The 23,766-nt window shown below is 38.3% G+C and overlaps 3 protein-coding genes across 4 annotated transcripts; 1 reads left to right on the forward strand and 2 right to left on the reverse strand.

Moving 5' to 3' along the window:
• Positions 1 to 29: 29 nt before the first annotated feature.
• LOC108083556 (myb-like protein P) lies at positions 30 to 23,538 on the reverse strand. Of its 2 annotated transcripts, none has more exons than XM_017179407.3 (7): positions 23,296 to 23,538; positions 15,151 to 15,275; positions 3,449 to 3,542; positions 2,889 to 3,375; positions 1,667 to 2,234; positions 1,094 to 1,267; positions 30 to 1,009 (listed from the first exon to the last, which is right to left on the reverse strand). In XM_017179407.3, the coding sequence occupies exons 3-7, from the start codon at positions 3,498 to 3,500 to the stop codon at positions 899 to 901; spliced, it is 1,392 nt and encodes a 463-aa protein (XP_017034896.1). In that variant the 5' UTR covers positions 3,501 to 3,542; positions 15,151 to 15,275; positions 23,296 to 23,538; the 3' UTR covers positions 30 to 898. The 2 variants fall into 2 exon arrangements, with proteins under 2 accessions (XP_017034896.1, XP_017034895.1); XM_017179406.3 differs by having other exon boundaries at positions 1,088 to 1,267.
• Positions 4,573 to 9,378, forward strand: ms(3)76Ba (male sterile (3) 76Ba). Its single transcript, XM_070288415.1, has 5 exons — positions 4,573 to 4,755; positions 5,108 to 5,170; positions 5,395 to 5,469; positions 5,540 to 5,602; positions 5,667 to 9,378. Exons 1-5 carry the CDS (start codon positions 4,631 to 4,633, stop codon positions 9,370 to 9,372), a joined length of 4,032 nt encoding a protein of 1,343 aa, XP_070144516.1. The 5' UTR covers positions 4,573 to 4,630; the 3' UTR covers positions 9,373 to 9,378.
• Positions 11,826 to 13,409, reverse strand: LOC138929228 (uncharacterized). Its single transcript, XM_070288550.1, has one exon. It carries the CDS (start codon positions 13,407 to 13,409, stop codon positions 11,826 to 11,828), a length of 1,584 nt encoding a protein of 527 aa, XP_070144651.1.
• Positions 23,539 to 23,766: the final 228 nt, after the last annotated feature.

The raw sequence follows: 23,766 nt of genomic DNA on the forward strand, positions 1-23,766 counted from the left end.
ATTCCTCTTTAAAATAAATTCACATTGCATTTAATGGTTAATTTACCGTCTGGCTTCTTCAATATATTTGCAACATTCGAACGGAAAATATACATGTTGATGTAAGTACAAGTGGTGTATAAAAGTTCGATGAGCAAAATTGACAAGAATTGTGTGTGGCAGTAAAGAGTTCTTCTTGTTCTTGTTCTTTTCGTTAGCTTATATTTTTGTGATATATGGTATGTATATATATTTTAATATTGAAACAATTGTAGGTGTGGTGTTCTCATTTAATTACTGTTTGTTTTGTTTTTTGTGGTTTTTCTCTTTTGTTTCGTGTCTCCTTTAATACATTAGTTGTTACATTGTAAAGTTGCTCTATAGGCTAAAGCTGGAAGGAATGATTGCAGTTAATTGTTGGACACAATGTTCACAAACTTAATAAATAGGGGCTTTCAAATTGGAGGTGGAGTCCGGGGGAAGAGAGTGGGTGAGATAAAATAGTCAACAATATATAAATAAGGCTTTATAATAATTAACTAACAGATACGAGTGAGTAGTACTGGTTACTAAGAGAGCTTGGGGAAGGATGTGTGTGTTTGTGTGGGGGAGATAAACATTCTGCACTTAGGATCTAAACATTCACTAAACGTAATTTTGGTAGTTTGGACTTAACTACTTAGTTGCTCTTTTTTTGTTTTTCCCTTCTTTTTTTTTTTCTTGGTTGCCTATCATTAGTAAATACACATACATACACACACGCTTAAACGCTACAATGCTACTTAATAATAAATTTCAATAATGATGTCGGGTATAAAATATGGAAACAAAATACAAAATATAACTAAGGCAAAGAAAAAAAGGTTAAATCAATAAATAATAAGAAGTAATGGGGACTTCCAACGGGAGAGGCCGGAAATTAAAGCTTTGTATGTTTGACAGTATCCGTCCAATAGTTCTGTATTGTCATCGCCTCCAGCGAGTTCAAGAACGAGTCGTTGTCCAGGCTGTACATCTCATCCGAGTTGTCCTGAATAAGAAGAGTAATTCAATTACAAATTTGCCATAATAAAAACAATTACTAAAATTTTGGGCGACGAATCCTTACACTCACCCGCATGGTGCTGTCGTCGATGTAGACACTCGAGTCCGGTTCGCTAAGAGCCTGCGGTTTGTTCACATATCTCCGCCGGTACAAAACGATGCCGATGGTGCCCACTGTACAGCAGACGCCAAAGACAGTGAAGCAGATGGCCGAAATTGCGCCCGCGTCCAGGAAATACGTTCGCTGAGGAAGAGAGAGCATTCAAATTATTTAACATATACCAATTATTTATTATTTTATTTAATTGAATTAATTTAACTAAGTTATTTAATTTATTTAATATATTTAATTTATTTAATGTATTTAATATTTTTAATTTATTTAATTTCTTTATTTAAACATTTTTTTTTTTAATTTAATTAATTATTTTAATTTTTTTTAATTTTTTTTAATTTAATAAATTTTTTAAATTTATTTGATTTATTTAAATTATTTAATTTGTTTAATTATTTTAATTTAATTAATTATTTTTTTTTAATTTTTTTAAATTAATTTAAATAATTTCATTTATTTAATTTTTTAAATTTATTTATTTTATTTTATTTATTTAATTTTTTATTATTTATTTTTGAAAACACCCACCTGTATGGCCAGCGCCTCGGATGAGATATTGCCCTCGTCGCCAGCGGCAGCGGTGGCATCATAGAGTCCAGCTCCATCCCCCGAAACGCTGGGCGCCGCAGAGGCTGATCTGGTTAGCAGGCTCTTGGTGTCGCTGGAGAAGTTAATATAGCGATTTATGTGCTTGTACTCCGCCGATAGGACCTTGGACTTGCGCGACCTATGCTCGCTCTCAGCCCGCCGTAGCTCGTCCTCTTTGTTGGCATTTTCCAGCGTGAAGGGTGCCTTCTCGCCATCCGCCACACCAGCACCGGCGCCCGCCAGCAGTTCGTCGGAGAGCCACTCCGTGTTGATTTTCGGCGTGGACGGTGTGGCTGCCGCCGATCCCAATGGTGTCGACGTGGATGGCGTAGCAGCAGTAGCCGCAGCAGGCGATGTTCGCGATGATGCTGTAGTCGAGGATGTGGCTAACGCTGGTGCTCCTGCTCCTGCTGCTGCTGCTGTCCTTGCTGTGGTTGTTCTTGGTACTGGAGGATTGATGCTGCTAATTGGGATTGGTTTTGTGGTATTGCTGCTGCTGCCATTTGTACTGGAGGATGGAAATTAAGTGCTTTAGTTGAAGGTTTCAAAAGAGAAAGGTACGTACATACACCAGGGAATGATCATTATTAAATTGATATATTGATTTTAATATATTTTGTTACTATTATTAATATTTATTTGAAATTTTATTATTCAGTCAAAGAATAATTATTGTTTTGACCAAAAATATAAATAAATAATCATTATTTTTTATATTTTTAATAATTATAAATTTATATTTATTAAATATCTCAAACTATAATTATAATTACTTTGGGCGAAAAGCAATGCTAAAAATAATCATTATTTTGTGAGTATTATTTTTTCGATCAAAATAATAATTATTCATCTTTGAGCGATTAAATCTTACAAATTAATAATTAAAATCGGTTTATTATAAAAAAAAATCCTATTTAAGCAATTATTGCTTATCTTGATTGGTATATTTAGATTTTTTTATGCGATGAATTTTTTGTTTAAAGAAAACATTGATAAACATTATTTTTATATTTTATTATTTATATATTAACTTTTATATTATTATTATTATTATTATTATTATTATTATTATTATTTTTTATTATTAATATCATCAATTTAAATATGTTTACCAGTGTTATAAAGGAAATTTGTTTTTTTTTTGTAGAGTTTATTGACTTACCTAGTGCTACTGCTAAAATTCGTAAAGTTGTTTAGCTGGTCGGAGGTGAAGTCCGCCGACCGCTTGAACTCGAACTGAGCCAGTTTCTCGTTTACTGCAGCTTCCTCGGCATCCTCATCCGCATCCGCATCCGGATCTGGATCGGCCTCCGTTTCCGGTTTCTGATTCTGTTCCGGACCCTGCTCCTGATCATTTAACAACATCCGATTCTGCTCCACCTCCTCCTCCACCTCATCGTCATACTGCGACAATGTCACATCACCGATCTCGGACAGCTCCTGTGCCCGGGTAACACTCGGGGTAACCGGTCGATTGGTGGTGGTGGGTCGGTGGGTCAGGTCCATGATGTTGCTCTGGGTGGCTGTGGCCCAGGTCTGGCTCACCGTTGTCTGATAGAGCTTAGTGGTGCGCACGGGCTGGGAACTGGAGGCCAGGGATTCACCATCCTGGCTGGGATATGTATGGACATGGCGGCACATCAAGCCAACTGGTGGTGAGTGAGAGGGGGCATGTGTGGGTTACTGGGTTAGTCACTTAGCGAGGCGGGGGTGAGGGCTTACCACTCAGGACTAGGGTTATCCAGAACCAGTGTGACCACCAGTAGAAAGTCATGATGCGTCCCGTTCTGTGATCTTGCGACGACTGCTCCCAATGCTGAAGCCAGGAATGGAACGAAAGGCATACAAAAAAAGAGCATATATATTTAGTAAGTTAAAGATGAGTCACAGCCAGAGCGATCGGGGGAAACAATTGGTAGGTAATATGTGTCGCGATGTCGGCCCGAAGGGGATGAGGTCATCGAAATCGCGTTTTGCGTTTTTCGAAATTCGCTTTACATTCTGAGAAGCTCAGAAACGGGTTTTCCGGCGCCCGTCCCCGGTGGAGGAGTTGCCATTTTGGGGCATTTATGGGTGCCCCACACTTGTCCACCCCTCCTTGGGCCCACCGAAGGTCGACAACTCGTGCCATAAACAAAGGTCTTCTTCATCCGACGCATCTGCCTTCAATAAATACACTAGTTAACCCACAATATTTTTGTGAGTGTTCTCCTCAATTCCAATTTTTTTAACCGATTGGGAGTTATAACACTTACACCCCGATTCTTTGTACCCTTAACTGGTATAAGAGTGTTAGGTTTATTCACAATAAAAATAAAAATGTGTCAACTAGTGTTGGTTACGACGACCCACGCCAAAAACATCTTGTACATTTGTAACTGTCTTGAATGATTCCCGTGCTTGCTCTTCCTTTGTTCTGTGGAGAGTCTCAGTCGAGACTTTATTGCCTCATAACTTTTATTATTAAAAGATTTCATTTTTTATAAATAAAATAATGTGCTTCCGGTGTTACTTTTCAGAGTGATAAAGTAGGGTTAAAATTAAACATAGTCTTTTAGCATATTCTATATATTAATGAAAATTTAAAATACCCAAACTATTTATATTATTCTCACTTCCACCAACTTTATTTATGTTTTGGATGGTAGATAGAGCTCTATGGGAAACGGGGCTTCACATCAGCGAAAAATCCCAAATATTTCACATGGTTGGGCTCTTTGGGAAGGCAGAATTATGTTCTAAATGCAGTATTATTCCAATTTTAATGCATTTGCCATTATCGTCGTCCCAAAAAATTCGATATATCGGTAGTAAAGTGAGGAAACGACCCAGCTCTAGGCCAAAGCTTCTTGACGTTTGAGAATTTAAAAGAAGATTTTGTTTTGCTGAGAAGAAGTTGAAAATATGTCACATAATCCAAGGAAAGATTCCGTCTGGCAATCAAAGAGCAAGCCATGGGAGGAAAGGGAAATCTTAGGGTTTTCAAGTGGCGATAATGATGAGGAGGACTTTGGTATAACGTTGGCCAGGTATGCATATGGGGAGACACCTTCATTATTTTCTTAACTTAGTGTAAATTTAGATATTCTAACAACAACAAAGACTTGCTTTGGTATATTCACATTTATAATATAAATAATTACTTGCACTTGTTCAGAAAATCAAAGGTTAAGATGAAATCCGCTTGTAGTGAAGCAATATGAAGAACGCTGTATTACACCTTTTTCTTACAATATTCATGCTTACGTTTTCATTAAATAAAAATACACTTTAAGCAGAGTTTCTGAATATATATACATATACATATATGTATATATAACAATAATACTAACAAAGTAGAATTATTAGTCAATAAAATGACTTCTTTATCCTCCTTCTTAGGCTCTTGGAAGATGAAGATTTGGGACTAGGACCAGTACCTGAACCGGCACCATTCCCACCCGGGTAAGCTTTAGCTCAACATTCTTCTTTCGATCAGTTAACCAAATTATGTTAATAATTCTTGAGGCACAATTTTATTTCAATTTCGGTTTTTACATTACAAACATATTTAATGTTTTACTGCACCTCAAACTGCTGCCTTATTTGTATTGCAAAGTGATCTAGGTTCTTGTAACGAATGGGTTAATAATGTCCCCTAAATGTATTTATCTCGTAAACAATTATAGGCTTTTAGATTTTGAAAACCTGGGACTAGGACAAGGACTAGATCTACAACAAGAACCAGAACCACTCCCCGCCGGGTAAGCCTTAACTCAACATTCTTCTCCTCCTAAATGTATTTATTTTGCTAACAATTATATCCTCTCATAGATTTTTCGATTTTGAAGACCTGGGACTAGGACTACAACAAGAATCGGCACCACTCCCACCCGGGTAAGCTTCAATTCAACATCGTTGTTTCGGCCAGAGGTAACCAACTTGTGTAAATAATTCCTAGGGCATCTATTTTAAAGTCAAGCGAACGAAACACAGCCACTACCAACCAAGAGGAGGATGATGATTTCTGGATTACTGACTTTTTTCGTTGCATTGAGGGTAGCTATACGGAAGACAATATAAATGAAAATTCCCAAATCCAAGAGAGCTTGCAGTCCAACTCGCCTCTGGAGGCAGCAAGCGATACAGATTTTCTGGATTTTCTAGATTCAATTAATCTAGATCCAATAGTTGTAGATCCAATGATTTCAGAACCCGAGGAGAAGAGGGCACATGAGGATTGGTTCCTAAATTATGTACCCGATTCCAAGATCATGGATGTAAATCCAATGCTTGTAGATCCCGAGAAGGCCCTCAATAATTGGCCACTAAATGATGTACCCGAATCCAAGATTATGGGTATGAACCCAATGGGAGTAGAACCCGAGGAGAAGAAGAAAGACCTTGGGGAAAGGATCGTAAAAGAGCGTGGAATGAAGCCCCCAAGTGATGTACCTAAATTCAAGAATATGGATGTAAACACAATGGAAGTAGAATCCGAGGAGAAGAATAAGATCCTTGGGGAAAGGATCGTAAAAGAGCGTAAAAAGAGGCCCCCAAGTGATGCACCCAAATCCAAGACTATGGATGTAAACACAATGGAAGTAGAACCCGAGAAGGAGAATAAGGTTCTTGGAAATAGGTTCGTAAAAGAGCGTAAGAAGAAGCCCCTAAATGATGTAACCGAATCTATGAATATGGATGTAAACCCAATGGAGGTAGAATCCGAGGAGGAGAAGGCTTTTGAGGATTGGTTCGAAAAAAAGGATAAACACGAGCCCCTAAGCCCAATACCCGAATACAAAGAAAACAAAAAGGATAAACACGAGTCCCTAAGTCCAATACGCGAATACAAGTCTATGGAAGAACACCCAAAGGAAGTGGAACATGATGAGGCTAAGGAACGTGATGATTGTCCCATGAAAGAGGGTATAAACAAGTCCACAGATGATGAACCCAAATCCAATAATTTGGATTCTGACTACCCAATGGTAATAGAACCCGAGGAGGCAAATGCCCTCGAGGATTGGCTCCTAAAAGAGCGTATAAACGAACCCCTAAGTGATATACCCGAATACAATCTGCTCTTAAGTTTGGCTGCAAATTATGAGAAAAACTATCACATTCTGCTAAAGGTGCTGACACCCAAAAGTATGTTTGAAGATTCGGCAGTGGAAGCTAAAGAGCCAGAAGAAACTTCTTTGTTTGATAAGCCCACGGAGAAACCAGAGAAACCCGAGCAGATTCCAAAGCAGGTGCCAACTGTAGGTGGCCTTAGAATCGATAATGAGAAACCCAGCACTTCCAAGGAGGCCATAAGGGCCCTGACCTTGGCCAGCGCTTCAAAGGAACCCATGAAGCCGGAACCCATGCTAGATCAGAATGTCAAAAAGATACAACCAGTTCCTGTGGAACTGCCTATACCTATGGTACCTATTGAACTTCCAATTATTCAATTGCCTCGGCTTGTACCACCATCTCCGCAAGTAAATTTAGCAATGGAAGTGAAGAGGCCAATGCCAGGAGCTCCTACGATTCAAAATCAATTGCCTCGTCTTGTACCTTTATCTCCGCGAGTAAATTTAGCCATGGAAGTAAAGAAGCCCATGCCAGGAACTCCTACGATTCAAAATCAATTGCCTCGCCTTGTACCTTCATCTCCGCGAGTAAATTTAGCCATGGAAGTAAAGAAGCCCATGCCAGGAACTCCTACGATTCAAAATCAATTGCCGCGGCTTGTACCTTCATCTCCGCGAGTAAATTTAGCCATGGAAGTAAAGAAGCCCATGCCAGGAACTCCTACGATTCAAAATCAATTGCCTCGCCTTGTACCCCCATCTCCGCGGGTAAATTTAGCCAAAGAAGTGAAGAAGCCAATGCCAGGAACTCCTACGATTCAAAATCAATTGACTCGGCTTGTACCTCCATCTCCACGAGTCAATTTAGCCTTGGAAGTGAAGAAGCCAATGCCAGGAACTCCTACGATTAAAAAGTTTGTAGAGAATCCTAAGCAAACCCCTAAGAAGGTACCTCCTGCTGGAATTAGAATCGATGGCGAGAAACCCAGCACTTCAAAGGAAGCGAAGAAGACAGGACCCGTGCTAGGTCAAAACGTCAAAAATATACAACCAGTTCCTGTGGAACAGCCTATACGTATGGTACCTATTGAACTTCCTATTATTCAATTGCCTCGGCTTGTACCCGCATCTCCGCGAGTAAATTTAGCCATGGAAGTGAAGAAGCCAATGCCAGGAACTCCTACGGTTATAAAGTTTGTTGAGAAACCTAATCAAACCCCAAAGCAGGTGCCGCCTGTAGGAATGAGAATCGATGATGAAAAACCCAGCACCTCGAAAGAGGCCATGAAGGCTCTAGCCAATACTTCCAAGGAAATCCTGAAGCCAGGGCCAATTGTAGCTCTGAACGTCAAAAAGATAGTTCCTATTCCCTTGGACCAACAGGCTAAGCTTAAGGCAGTATATTCCCAATTACCTCGGTCTGTGCCTCCTCCTCTGGGAGTAAATTTGGCAAGGGAAGTGAAGAGGCCAATGCCAGGAACTCCTATAATTGAAAAGCTTGCTGAGAAACCTAAGCAAACTTCAAAGAAGATGCCTCCTGCTGGAATTAGAATCGATGGCGAGAAACCCAGCACTTCAAAGGAAGCGAAGAAGACAGGACCCGTGCTAGGACAGAACGTCAAAATGATACAACCAGTAGTAGATCACTTGGAGCTGCCTAAGCTTCAGGTAGAACTTCCTCCATTGCCTCGGTCAGTACCTGCTCCTCCGCCATCCAAAGATCAGATCAAGGCAGTCTGGCTTCAAGTTTGCAGCAGCATCGTGACCAAGCAATTACAATATTTAGATGCCAAGGAAAAGATTGAGAAGAAAGTCAAAGCCGGAGTGCCGCCGGAGACTACGGGAACTTTTGCCATCATTGACGAAGGAATAAGGGAATACACGAAGAAGCAGATCAAAATATTGTCCCTCAAGTGGCTTGAACAATTTGGCCCTGAATCGATGAATAATTTACGCAGATCTGTGACCATTTCAACTACTCAAAATGAGTTGGACAATCCGCTGTTTGCCAAGATTCGGATTATGAGGCGTCCCGCAAAACGCGAAGTCCTACCCGTTGACTTGAAGTATACAAACATCTTTTGCACTGTTGAGATCAATATCCAAATGAAGCTACGAGACTCGGTTAATAACCTCAAACGTGCCCTTTACAAGGATGGCATCGATGTGATCCAGCATTCGTTTGACAACATTCGTGTGTCCTGGATCTGGTCCAATGGCACTATAATGATCCTTAATGGCTCCAGTCAGTCCTGTTTGGTGACCACCCAGCTAAAGCTGATACCCTTGGTGGTGGACTCAATTTACCGGAATGATGTCAACTTGAATATTAAATATTTGCGCCTAGTCTCCCATGCCAGATATCCCTGGGCCATTGATTTGCGTAAATTCAGCCAGGCTGAGACCCTATCTGAACCAATTTTCGGTGAACGCCACGCCTACTTTGTGGACAAGGGGAAGATCGGCGTAGTCGCTAAGCTGTACGAGTCGGGAGAGGTGCAAGTGTTTGCCATGTCCACGGATCGTGCTGACGAATTACTCGGCCAACTCTACAACGTTGCGGTGAAATATCGAGTGAAGAAGGATTGACTTTGATACCCTTAATATACATAATAAAGTATATTAATTTTTCTAGTATTTCTTTTCTTTCCGTCATTAAATTGTTTAATTTCTTAAAACAAATTCAGCTTATTGCGCATACATTTGCTGACATCACAGGCGTTAAAGGTCGCAGAAACAATTTTGTGGCCGTCGCTTGCTTTATGGTAATTCGAGTGGCCATAAAGCAAAACATTGTGATTGTTTAAAACTTTAATGCCTGCCGGATTTGTTGGAAACAACAAGCAAAATAAAACAAAGAGCGGAGAGAAGTTCTGCGAACCATAACGAATGACATCCATACTAGGCTAGACTTGGCTTTAGATTCGCCTTCGGGCTGCAAATGCTGAAACTGAAAACCCAGCGGGTACACAGACGTCAGTCGGTAGAAGAAAAATACGCAGCAGCGAGAAAGAAAAGCATGTAAAGTTGGAGGGGTGGGGTTCTTTAAAAGGAAAGTGAAAATGACAGAGGCAAACAGCGAGAAAATCGAGGCATCAAAATTTAGTGCTAAACACCCTTCTATTGTTCTTTTAGGAATAAAATCAGGCTTAAAGTAAATTGATCTGCCTTTACCACAATTTCATCTGAGCGTTAACTTTTCAAATAGATAGCTAATTTTAATAGAATAACTAAAACGGCTCTATGGTATAATCTTTCTCGTTTACCTTTGTCTTTTTGTTTTAACCACAACTTTAACTCAACTTTAACTTGTTCAGACTGTTATCACAACTTTATCTGAGCGTTAACTTTTTTGAAAATATAGCTTAATGTTTCTTAATAAAATAAATAAATAAGCTATGTATATGCTATATTCTATTTCGTGTACCTAAATTACACTCTTTAAGGCAATCTTTTTGTTTTTACCACAACTTTATCTCAGCGTTAACTTTTTTGTTCCTTAATAAAATAAATAAATAAAGTCTGTGCTATATGAATGAATACATTTTATTTAAATATTGGCAAATTTTATAGACAAACAATGACAGGTAATTGTTACTTTCAACCCATTGGTTGCCCCTGCTATTTTCCAGCATTTCTCTTAGTTTTTTTTTTTCTCCCACTAAGAGGGCTTTCTTTGATTTCCAGACTCTGGCTCACTTATCTAACAAATAACTCCCTTTCTGTCTTTACTCGCACGGTATGCAAAACGAAAGTGAAGGCGGCTGGCGGCTCCCCCTCACACACAGAACAAAGTGAAATTTTTCGTTTTGCATGCTCCCAGCATAGGGCACAGAAAGTGTCTAGATCGGGGTCACTGTTGACACCAGTACGGCGGCGGCGCGTGTTACAACTGCAAAACAATTGCCAACCAAATGAGTCTCATGTGTAATTTTTCATGTGCCCTTTTTTTACTCAATGCGAGTAGCTAATGGAAAAGCTACAGCTTAAGCTAAGTATCGGATAAGGTTATAAAACTGAATAAATAAATTATTAACAATAGTCCAGTCACCAGTAGATATGAGCATTCGAATATTAAATTGCATAATTAATATTACACGGGATTGATTGGCTTAATTGATGAATTAAATCGAAAGCATCGTTGGGTCGATGACTCTTCAATATTCATAAGATAAACGATAAAACACAGAAATATTGTAGGTTTAGTATGTGAAAGTTTGTGTACTCTGCAGCTCTATAAATATTAGAATATAAATAGTTTAAGGGACAAAAATTGGCTAAAATTGTAAATATGTTAAATTAAGTATGCAGATTTGTAAACCTAAAAAAAAAAAACTAATATAAGAACCCTTTCAGAATTCAAATTAAAGCATTTCCCAAAAAATATCATATAAGATTATTATTGACATTTAACCGAAGGTTTTCATAATTTTTTGGGCATCTTTTTTTCATTGTATGTTTTTTTATTTGGAAAAGACACCATTTAAACCACACTTTTGCTTGGCCTTAGGTTTGGTAATATTAGAAAACGAAGCTAACTGCCAAACAATTGAAGCTGACAAGTCGATTTTTGTCTGCCTTCATGTACAGTGAGCTGATCTTTTCATTATTTTATTTTTATTTTATTTTTTTTTTTTTTTTTGCAAAGAGTGTTTCACTTTCTTCGTTTGAGTAGAGATGAAAAGTGAAACATCAAATACAGTTTGATGTGATAAACATTGTGTTGGAGTATTGGAGTATTGGTGAAGTACATCTTTATAGAGTTCAAATTCCTTATTTCCTGATGCTTCATCCTTTCTTTTTCTTAATTTTAATATTAAAATTAAGTCCAAGAAACTAATAGACTTAAGTACTCAGTATTTTCAAGTTTTGGAGTATTGGAGTAGGAGTATTGGAGTAGGAGTATTGGAGAAGTACATATTGTATGGAGTTCAAATTCTTTATTTCCTGACATTCCAGCCTTTCTTCTTTTACATTTTAATATTAAATTTAATTACAAGAAAGTACAAAGTGTCAAGTTCTCAGTATTTTCAACTTCTCAACTACATCCAATTACCATTAGGACGACGCGGAGAAGTCGGCTGCCCGTAGTTCGGGATATAGTTTGGATGCACGAGCAAAGGGAATCTGGGCGGCGGCACAGCATATCTTGGAAAGAAGTTCGGTTGAACGAAAACAGGGTATCTGGGCGGCTGTTGAACATAGTTGGGATTACAGTTTGGCATTAAGAAGCCAGGGTAACCCGGCGGCGGCAACGGCTGTTGATTATAATTCGGATGTATGTTGGGCTGTACGAGCACTGGGTATCTCGGCGGCGGATTTTCAAATCTCTGCGGTATCGGCACTATCTGTGGTGTGGGCAATAGGACCAAACGAGGAGTCCCAGAACTAGACCCTGGGCTCGGTCCCAGTCTAGGAACAAATTCGCCGGCTCGAGAAGCTTGCGGTGGCTGCTGCGGTGGGGATGGCGGCGGCGGCGGCGGTGGTGGTGGTGGCGGCGGCGGAGAAGGTGAGGGCGATAGCGATAGCGACGGAGAGAAAAACGGCAACGACGACGACGTCGACGACAGTTGCATGTTTTCGTGCTTAGAAAAGATTTGCATGGTTGTAAACGGCAAGGGATACTCCGCCAACGGCATTCGCTTCTCGGCATACTCCTTGCGTATATCCTGGACGACGGGCAGAAGGGCGTCCACCAGAGGCACCTGCTCTTGCACGACAGCGGCCTGCAAACGTTGCTGCTGAGCCATGGACAGCATCACGGTGGGCGAAATCTGGGCGTCGTAGGAGATGCAGTTGGAATTAGTGCCCTCCTCCAAGGGATCCACAATAAAGTCCATTGTGCTGAAGGTCTGGAAGGCCATGTTCAGGAAACCCGGTTCCAATGGTGAACCCTGATAGGTGCCCAATGGCAACACCTCCATGGTGCTGCTGGCTGTCACCTTCTCCTGCTGCTCTTGCTGGTTTTTGCCCGTCTGGGCCTTGGGTGTCATGGTCACAGTGGTGCGTTGCCCGGCACTGGGATCCGCCTGATGACGCTCTGGATGGCCAAAGAAGTCAATGGCATTGATATACGAAGGCATATCGGGCAAACAATGGGCAGTGGGCAGGACTCCCTGCGGCAGTTGCACCTTGACGTGGGTGATGCCCGGACGGGCCTCAAGACGGGGCAGCTGCTTCTGCTGCTGATCTGGCTCCTCTTCCTGCGGCAGACACTCTGGACCTGTGTACATCATCTCAATGGTGGTCCCTTTGGTATGATAGAGATTGCGCATAATGCGCCAGTCCCTATTGGCCTGATAGGGGAATGATGAGGGGGTTGAATCCTCCTGAGGCGGGGATTCTGGGCGCTCTGCCGCTAGCAACGGAGATTTGTCCTTGGGGGACGACGACGACGATGTCTGCCAGCTCCCCTTCCTCTGTTGCCGTGGCGGCTTTTGCGACGGCGGAGATGGTGGCGGTGGTGGTGAAGGTGGTGGTGGTGGCGGCGACTGTGGCACCTCTTGCGACGGTGTTAGTGACGGCTCTTGCAACGGCGGCGGCAACAATGTTTTCTTCATATTCTGGGCCTTAACCAGCAGCTTCATCTGCGCCTGCGACGTTTTGTTGCGCTTTCGACTAGGCATTTTTGCTCAACCAAAAAAAAAATTTTTTTTAATAGGAGAAAAAAACCAGTGCTACTGCTGAGAAGTAAGAATCTTGAAAGGAATGACTGGCTAAAGCCAAGATGTCAAGTGAAAATTATATCCAAAGCCAACTAGGATGAAAAGTTTTCAGGGAAAAATAAATTTAAAGCAAAATTTAGAGGCGGAGACACATCGATAACATCGATTAAAATGAAACCCTGGTGTTAAAAAGTCTGAGAAAAGCTAAGTTGTAGTTTTGCAAGATTCCAGAAATTAATTATAAGCTGTTGGAATTTATTTTTATTAACTATAAAAAAAAGCTTTTATAAATTGCTGTTACCGATACTTTATAGTATAGAAAGGTAGTACGGTAGCCTTGTACGGATGTTTATCGACTGAAAGAATTGATAGTATCGTTGTTACTTTATTATTTCATTGTTACCTTATTTTATAAATAGTTTTCTTCTAACTCCTTGATTCAACGCCGGTTAAATTTATAAAATTAATAGGTAAACACTTGAATGTTTCTATATTTATAACTTTAATTTCTTATAAACTATTCTTTCATATAGAAATTCGAGCTTTAAGTCTTTGTTGGTGTAGCACGTGCCAGATCTGGTTTCAAGAAGAACATTAAGGGGGGACATCTGAGTAACTTTTTTTAAAAATCGAAAAATTTTTTTGTTGCTTAAAAAATACTTTAGGGTCTTAAAAATAACATATCAAAAGATAGAGTCCGGCAGAAGTTTCTATTCGATTTTAAAACTTTAAACGCGTTTTTCTCAAAACCACTTTTTTTGAGTTGGCCGAAAACATAACTCCAACAAATCTTAACCGATCGATCTGAAATGTTGACAGTATATCCAAAATACCTATGGCTATCGACACACGTAGGATCTTTTTTTTTTTTGCTTACTTTTTTTTTTAACAACAATTTTGTGACGTTTTTTTTTCATGAAAATGGAACTTTTTAGTTAATCACTCACCATTTTGCTAAAAATTAAAATATCGAAAAAATCCTACGTGTGTCGATAGCGGTTGAGATACAGAAACTAACAAAATTTGATTTTTTGTTCTAGATCAAAAATTAAGGACTTTAGGTTTTCGGCCATGGACCCCTTTCAAAAAAATAGGGCCTACGAAGACATGCTGCACAGCCGCCATTTTGTTTTCGATTTATTAAAAAAAAAATTTATTTTGTAGTTCACATCTAACATTATCAAACCTACTTTAAAATTTTTCGATTGGCTTTTTCATTTGGCCAAAAAAAATTCTAGAAAATTGGCTATTTTTTTGCCAGTTACTCAGATGTCCCCCCTTAACGTAACGAAACATTTTGAGCCACCTTCATTTACTTCCCTATCAACAGATCAGATCGCCTCGATGTGCTGTGAATATATCATAGTTTTACGCAATTTCCCCGTAAGACAAAAAAAAAAAAAAAAAAAATAGAAGCCAAGAAGCCAACAATGCCAAGATGAGATTTCCATGGACCCACAAAAAAAAAGCACAAAACAAAGTTGCGTTTCCATCTCGAACCGCTTCTCGTCTCTGTTTTTTTTTGCCAGCTTCCTATTGTTTTAGTGGAAGCTGCAAGTTGCCACTGGCAACCGGATATGGTCACAAAAATTTGAAGTTTCATTCCCATTCCCATCTGCAAAAGCCAAAAGCCTCCGTCTGTATGCACATGATTTTCTGTTTGTTTGCGGTTGTTTTTTTCCACCTCCTCGGGGGTACTTACAGTTGTTGTTGGTTTGGTTCCTACTTTGATTTCCTCACTGCGGCTTTTCTTTTTTTTATTTATTTATTTCTTTTCCTCCCTCAGTCGATGGGATTGAATGGATTTCCTTCTTGTTTCAGGTGCAACTGCAAGATAAATAAATAAAGTAATTACAAATCGGTTCCTGAAGATGAATCATCTAATATCATGTTAAGTGGAGAAGAATATGGTATGGGTATTAAGGTCTTGGTTATATTTAATATTAACCTAAATGTATAATAGTTATTTAAAGTATGGTAGTTAATTTATAAGCTAAGCTTAGCTGGGCACCTCGTGGGCGCCATGAAGGAAAACCTCCAAATGAAAATCGCAAAAGAATTTTTTAATTATAATCCCTAATTTAAGCTTTGATTTGACTCAAGTTTCAGTTGAATCTGTAAGATCTTTGCTCTGATTTGGATGCCCCGCTGACTTGGTCACACTCAGTTGCGCTCCACTGCGGTTGCGGATGGCTGGCTAAGCCTGATCTGAACCGATCTGTCAGATCTCCACCATGCCACATAATGTCATAAGATGAAGTTTCAGCTGCTGCGTATTTGTTGGTTAATCAAAATCAAAATCAAAACGTGCCGCTGCCTTGGTTTTGCTTAATTACAATTGTAATTTGGCAACGGAATTGATGCAGGCATCTTTGACCCAATAAAATATACTCTATATAAGACGAATCATGAATTTTTAAAATTATATTATATTTATTTATAGGTTTCAGCTAGTTTTCGAGCTCATGTCAGGGCATACAACCTTCGGCTTACTGGTTGCTCATTACTTTAAGTGATCTCCGCCCGAGTTTTTGAGAAGCTTATGCAACACCATGGGGCACTTAACTCGCCGTGATAAGAACGTGCTCGTCGTGGGGTTGTGCCTCGAGCAGCATGAACCATGAAGTGGCTTAAACAGCAGCGGTAAATTTAATAGAATTTAACGTTAAGAAAGAAGACAGCTTCTAGCACAAATACTCAGTATAAAATTAATAAATATTAAATAATAATAATTCTTAAGCACCCATGTCACGTCGTCAACTGAGAAAGTGAAAAACCAATTCCATTGACCGGCTTCGGACTGGCGCTTCTTATTCCTATTCTGTTTTGGTTTCAACTTTAAGTTTGTTTTCCATTTCTACTTTTGTATTTCTATGCTTTTTGTGTTCTTTCTACTTTTTTTTCTATTTCTAACCAACGCGTTTGGCATGACCAAGTGGGTTCGGTTAGGTGGTACCTTCCTATTGGGGCCACCGGTTTGTTGTGGGTGCGATTAGCTGACACCGATTCCCAGCGACTGATAAGGCCAGTTGGATGTGGAGCGCGGGTCAAGTCAAATTTGATTGATTATACATACATATATCATTGATTTTTCACCAAAAATGTAAGTAGGGCGATTCTTAATTAATTAAACATAGTGTTTTATTATTAAACGTTATGTTTATTGAGCTAGGTCTGTTTGGAATCGGTGGTATATATTATGTTAAATAGAGAAAAAAATGTAAAAGCTATGTAAACTTTTATATATCGTAAAATTATTTAAAATTAATGATATCGCTAATATCGATAAACATCCAAAAGATCTATTTAATTTATTTCCCAATTTTGCCGAGTATATTTTTACAATATATCAAATAGTATGACGATTTTAGAGCAGATATCATCGGAAGATTAAAATATTGATATATAAATCGATATACAAATATATTCTACACCAATATTTAGCTTTTTAAGCAAGTAAATCGTAAGAAAACTGAATACAATGGCTTAATTTGAATCGCCTGGTGTTGATGATATACCTAATCAAATCGGAAATGTCTATTAATATCATTATAATTCTCATATAATATATTGTTATAATTATATATTGCCTTTAGTTCATTTATTTATTCCTTGTTACCTAACTGCCAGTCTCTGTTGTTATTAAAATCAAGATCCAAGAAAATGAATTTATGATAATATCGAGAGATAGGAACAATTCCAGCTTGAAATTAGTCAACACACAAAGGAATTGCATTTGTGAAAACGTGAATGAATGCTTTCGAACAGGTTAGACAAAGCCCAACCCAGAATGACATTTAAAAATACCGATATATTACTATATTAGATTTAGTGGCTTAAAAATTTATTTGATTGATTTTAATTTTGCAAATATTTTCCTCTTGCCATCTTTAATTAATTTATAACCAGTCTTTCCCAGACGTAGAGGCCTGGGGTTAAGTCCGCCTAAGTTGAGCTAACTATGTGCAAAACAAAAGCCGAAACGAATATTTGCCAAATATTTAATAACTATAATTAAGTGTTTGGGCAGTAAATTGCATAATTGCACCTTTTTTATATATATTTTATTATAATTTTAAACAGCAGTTTGCAATTTCAATAATTTATTATGATATTTGTGATGGAAAATCCAAAAAACAAAGATCGGCATGAAGAGGATCCTAAGGAAAATTAAGTATAAAGAAACAATATTAAGACCTATTTATGTATATATTGTTTTTGCGGTGATCGTGGGGTTCGTTCTCAAGGTGACTATTTTGTCCGTTGGGAAAACTTTCATATTGACTAATGTTAATGACTCTAAGAGGGGGCCTGGGGAATGACGGTTGGGTTGAGAGAAGTCTTGGCATTGAAATCTGGTTATTGATGATTGCACGCAAGCCTCGAAAATGTGGAAAGATACAGATACAGATATATGTATATATAACCCAGCCAAACCGAAATGAAGCGAACTGAAGCTATCCGAAAACATTGCATCGCCACACACATCATCATCATCATCTCCCATTCAAATGGGCTTGGGGAAAAGGAAAACCTTTCTATTCGCTACCGTTTCAGACAATGGTATCATGATATATGGCGTATATGCATTGAATTTGCTATATATATGACCGATTCCCTGCAGAGTAGTACACTTTTTCTTTTGGCTAATTGCACTACTTGGCCAGCAGCAGCAGCAGCAGGCGGTGCCACTTTCCCGAACGGCGGACACAAAAATTAACAATATATTAACAATGATATATATATATTAGATGTATATATCTCTGTTAAAAGGGAGGAGAAGAAAGGTTAACAACAAATGAATGGGTTGGGGTGACATAATGGGCTTGGGCCTCCAACTTCCCTCTGGCCACTTACAGCTCCTTGTAATTAATTACATTTAATTGTGATTAATCAATTTGCCATCTCATGACTATATCATGAAATCATAATGCGTTACATGATTTTAAATATAGATAATTGGAGGTGGAGAGCCCCAAGAGGCAGGTACAACAGCACCTCAACGCCACCTGATTATCAGTTCCTGTTTCTTCTGCGTCTTTTCCATTTTGCCCATCACATTTCCTATGCGGATGCGAAGAGGGAAATGACTGCTAAAGGGTATATCAAAGGGGAAGTTGAGATAAATGAGAGGTAAAGAAGAGATCAATAGAGGTATAGGTATTTATATATTATAAATGGTATATTATAATCACCAGAAATGTTTTTTACCTATCATTTTTATATATACATATTATTTATTATTTATTACTATTTCCCCTTTAGTACAGACTTTACTAATTGTAAGCCAGGAAAAGTGAAACTAAGACATCCCACAGGGAGGTCTAAACCTTTACTAAAAGCAATTCTTTTATGCTCGATACGATTTGCAGCATTTATTTGTTGCACAACATTTTTATAAAAGTACTAAATAAAAGGAGAGAGGAGAAAGAGATGTGTAGCCCCATTCGCTGCACAACGGGACGTATGAGTAACGTCAATTGAATTGACAGTTTAAGCGAAATTACACAACACACACACACACACACACACAGCCAGGAGGAAAAGCAGGGGAAACAGGGGGAAAGGTTTAGACAATAGTTTAGGGGCCTTAGTAAGCGCTTAGAGTGGAAAATGTCTGTGAGCTAATTATTTCTCTGCTGCACAGAGAGAAAAAGAAAAGCAAATAGGTAAATGAAATTCCTTTCAAAATGTTATGTTTTTTCAAAATAAATATTTATTTGAAATATTCAAAAGAATATCTAGTATTAGAATTTAACTTATATTATTATGTATATTATTTTACTTTGTTACAAGTCATCATATTATTTCTCACACTCTCATTGTTGAATTTTAGCATGTGAGCTCCACTTTCGATCGCTTTGTACATGTCTGTCTGCGGAATGCAGCGGTGACATCACAGTTAAATAGGGTTTTTCTTTATACTACTTTACCTATGCAACCTATACTATATAGGCTACTTATAAGCACGCCCGCCCACCTGTCTCTTTTGATGACTCTGCCTTTAGTTAAATAAATTAAGTGGCGATTTACATAAATTTTGGTAATCAAATCGAGGTGACAAAATGTATAATTTATGCGCTACGCTTGATAAAAAAAAAAAACAAACAATAACTATACAAATATACCTACGTATTAACAAAAATATATGTGTATAAATGCATGTATGTGTGAGAAATGAAATGACAATGAAATTTGTATTTTTACTGCAACTGCAACTGTTGCAACGGTACTCGTTCGTATTTGCTTTTTCACTTAAAAACCCAAGGTAGCATCATTATTCCCATGACTATGCTGGAATTTGACGAAAGACGAGTCATCCTCAACTGCCTTGCCATGAACGATAAACCCAAGAACTGTCTACTATTTGAAGGAAATTGAGGGAAAATATATCGCCCTTAAAAACATATCGAAAAATTCGAAAACTTCAAGGTATCGAAATCATAAATACAACATTTTTCAATATATATCGCCCTTAAAAACATATCGAAAATATCATAAACTGTAATATATCGAAATCATATATACAACATTTTTCAATATGTATCGCCCTTAATAACGTATCGAAAATATAGTAAACTTTAATGTATCGAAATGATTAATATAACATTAATTAAAATATTTCTAAAATATCTAATTTATTTATTATCCCTATATTAAAATATTGATTCATACATTTTAAAAGCATTTATTTTACGAATTTGTTTAAAGTCACTAAAACACATTTTCAAAGCAAATGAAATTGAAAACTAAGTGATCAAGTAAAACATTATCATTGATCTATATATTTCCCCCCCCTTTTTATGTTAGCATTATTTATTAGCTATTTGCCACGTGCATCTAGTTATTGTTGTTATTGCTGACACCATTTTCGAAAGCATCTCATTTGGTTAAGAAATATGTATTCCATGTGCCAAGCAGCCTATTGTGCGTTCAATAAACTAAACTATTGCCATTGTTGCTGCATTTGCAATCCGTTGAATTAATATGTTTTCTTTTATTTTTTCTCTCCACCCGTTTGTTTTGTTGTGGGGGGGGAGGGGTAACCCCATCCATTATGTGGCGGCACTTGGGTCAACACGGGTGGAAAAAGAGAAGCACTAAAAGATAACACCATGGATCGATCCTAGAGAACTTGGAAGGTCAATAGGCCCACGATCTTCACGAAGATGCCAAGTTCAAAGTCGAGACAACAAGGAAGTGTGTGAAGTAAATCAAACAAATTGAACACTCCAACCAGGAGGGAAGGTATTTTATGAAAGCCGAACTCTGTATACCCTTTTCAGTGTCCAATTGGGATGAATAATTAAATTACTTAACTGATAGTTATTGTATTTGTGGGTACTTGGTCTAAATAAATATGGGTTTTGTATCAAAATTTTTACTTATTTGATGATGCAAGTTGGTCGCCAAATTCTTACTGGAGAATGTTAGCTACAAGAATCCTTAAAAGCTTAGTCTGCTGAAATCCCATCAGACCAATTCTGATCAAGTTTATACTTAACTATAGATTATAAAGGGGTAATACCCCCATCTAGAGTATACAAACTCAAGAGAGGTTAATATCAAGCGCAGCTGTTGAAGACTTGAATTTTCAAAGCTCCACCGAATTGAAGTTCAAACTGAAGCTGCCATCCTCGCCGCCGGCAATACACTTGCCCCATTTGATCACTCAATGTTCAATCATCATTTTTTCACATTAAATTATTTTGGATTCCGCTTTGTAAACAGAGCTCTCCCCCAACCCATGACTCCTGTTCTGACATTGGCCTAAATTCAAATGTATTATTTGTGTTTCAATAGTACTACATTTGTCAGGGCTTTATAATTAAAGGGTTGCCCAGAGGTTAATATGGGGGAAAATACTGTGAAGCAGATATGTGGATTGTAGAAGCGGAAGAGTGTCTTGAATATTTTGTAAAATTATTTTTTAAACGCTAATGGGGGGAAGTTGCCTCCAATGGCACGCTTCGTGCCCATCTACATATGTATATGTATATACCTACCCTAATGATGCCGCTCTGTATATACCCACTATATCCCAAAGGCGGCACACACCTCTCCAGAATACACTATTTATAACTCTTTATTATGGTTTTTCAAATTGCAGTTATCCTATGATATTAAGTTTATAACGAATATTTAAAAAGTTAGGTAGCTACCTAAGCTTATAATTATTTAATAGGGGGTACAGACATAATGTCTGATATACCCCAGCAACATGGATGTCTACAGGCAGCCAGAACAGTCACAGTAGGTAGCTATGGCCGTAAGATCCGCAGCTGATTCAGCGTCAGTTGATTCTACTTACTTAACGTGGTGGCCTCTATGCCCGACCAGTCATAAACTGGTTTAACGACTCAAAGTTCTCCGCACACAAACAGAGAGTGGGTAAATATATATAGTTGTAGCCAGGTAGGCTCTATAGCGGTTAGAATTTCATTAATTGCAATGCAAACTATTTCCATTTCTCTTGATATTATTATTATTATTTTTCGCACGTCTCTCTGTATATATTCTGTGCCCGGCTCGTGCCGAGATCCTAACTGTGGGCACCTCTGCTATTGACGCACTTGAACTTGTCAACACTGAATGTACGTTCTGGGTGATGTGACTCATAGGAATCCTCCCGCTTCCGATTAGATAAAGCCACAATTGATAGCGGGAATATACAATGTACTAAAAAAAGTGTACACATAGATGATTAAAGAAAGAAAACTGGAAAAAGAGAGGTAGGCATCAGAATCAGTGCATGGCAGCTGGCAAAGTGTAAATAATTAAAAGCCAATCCAGTTAGGAAAGGCATTAAAAGCAAGCGCCGGGCTGCCTGTTCTATTAAAAAAACAATAATAACAAATCGTTGTCAGTGGAGAGATAAAGTCGGACATTAATAGGGGTCAGGCAATGGATTACTAGATCACCTGATATTGTAGGAATAAGTTATTAAAGTCAGGAAATCTATAACAAAATTAAGAACAAGAAAACAAATTAATAGAAAATGTTTCATTTCGAAAATAATTAACAAAAATTGTTACTTAAATATGGAAAATTTAGCTAAGGAATAAACACTTAATAAAGAGCAATTGGCTAAGCACAATCACTTAATTACCGTTAACCGTGGCTTACTGTATTTCCATTTGTTTTGGCCCGCTCTTAATTGGCAACTCCGGCATTTTGGCCATGCTCGACTAACTAAGTGAGCCTCGTTTAACGGTCTTTTATTTACCACCACACTTGTACGCATTGGGAGCAGCTGCTCGCTCAGAAGAAACAATTGCAAAAGTGCAGAGTGCACTGCTCCTCTCTCTCATTCTCTCTCTTGCCAACTCTCTAAGATCCTTACAACCCATACATATGAATATGCCAGAGTACACTCTCTTTACAGTGAACTAATAAAAATAAACTGTTCATGTTCATTCATGATCTTACAAATGTAAGTATATCCTTGCAGTTTTTGAAATCGAGCTGTTTTATAAAAACTATTAACATTCCTATTGCAATGACCACTACATACATACATATATGGCTGAGAGCCAACAATACCAATGCAAAAATGGCATCCTGGTTGTTTTGTTTAAAAAAAAGAGACACCAAATCTAACAAAGCCTCTTTCAACATTTCGAAGGACTACTGTACGTGAAAGGACATGCACTTTAGTGTTTTGACTTTTGTTTTATTGATTTTTAGCAAAGAGACAGGTTCAAAACGCAAACGCACACACACACTCACACAAACACATCCACCCACACGCGAAGGAAAACACACCCTTGCTTGTGTATCCCTGAAAAAAAAAACACTTGGAAACAGAAGCTAATTAAGTCAAGCGCAGCTTAAACTTAAAACCAACCTGTGTTTGGATTATATTTTATTTGCGTTTCTCACAATCGATTGATTTTCGTTACTTTACTAATTTTTTGGCCATAGGCATTCACATATTCCTTTTCTTTTTGTCAATAAAGACGCGCGCCGCACTAGAACACCAGCAACAACATCGGTAGCAGCACGCCAAACACCCACAACAACAAACACACACGATAAAAAAAAAGACGCAAAACGCGCGAGAAACCCGCTCGCAACCTGTCGAAACGAACGTTATTTCAAGTGTGACCGTGGGCAGGGTTGCCTTAAAATAGCGTGGGAGTCCGCAGAAATACCAGTTAAGCCTGCAACATTTCAGTGAAAAATACTAAATAAAAGATGGCAAGAATGTGAGGCCACCAGGGGGCGCCACTGGCTTTGTAAATTACGCTGTGAAACAACCGCCATGTACAATACAATATGTACCTGGGCAGGTGTAATAATATTAAACATCTCTTTT

Source organism: Drosophila kikkawai, chromosome X (genome assembly GCF_030179895.1).
Source record: "Drosophila kikkawai strain 14028-0561.14 chromosome X, DkikHiC1v2, whole genome shotgun sequence".
NCBI lineage: Eukaryota > Metazoa > Arthropoda > Insecta > Diptera > Drosophilidae > Drosophila > Drosophila kikkawai.

Excerpts from the sequence above, each read along its gene's own strand:
- LOC108083556 (XM_017179406.3), bottom strand. The coding sequence starts at position 3,500 with ATGACTTTCTACTGGTGGTCACACTGGTTCTGGATAACCCTAGTCCTG. Across the intron at positions 3,376-3,448 it reads GATAACCCTAGTCCTGAGTG|TTGGCTTGATGTGCCGCCAT; the intron begins GTAAGCCCTCAC and ends ACTCACCACCAG. Across the intron at positions 1,010-1,087 it reads ACAGCACCATGCGGGTGAGT|GACAACTCGGATGAGATGTA; the intron begins GTAAGGATTCGT and ends CTTCTTATTCAG.
- LOC138929228 (XM_070288550.1), bottom strand. The coding sequence starts at position 13,409 with ATGCCTAGTCGAAAGCGCAACAAAACGTCGCAGGCGCAGATGAAGCTG.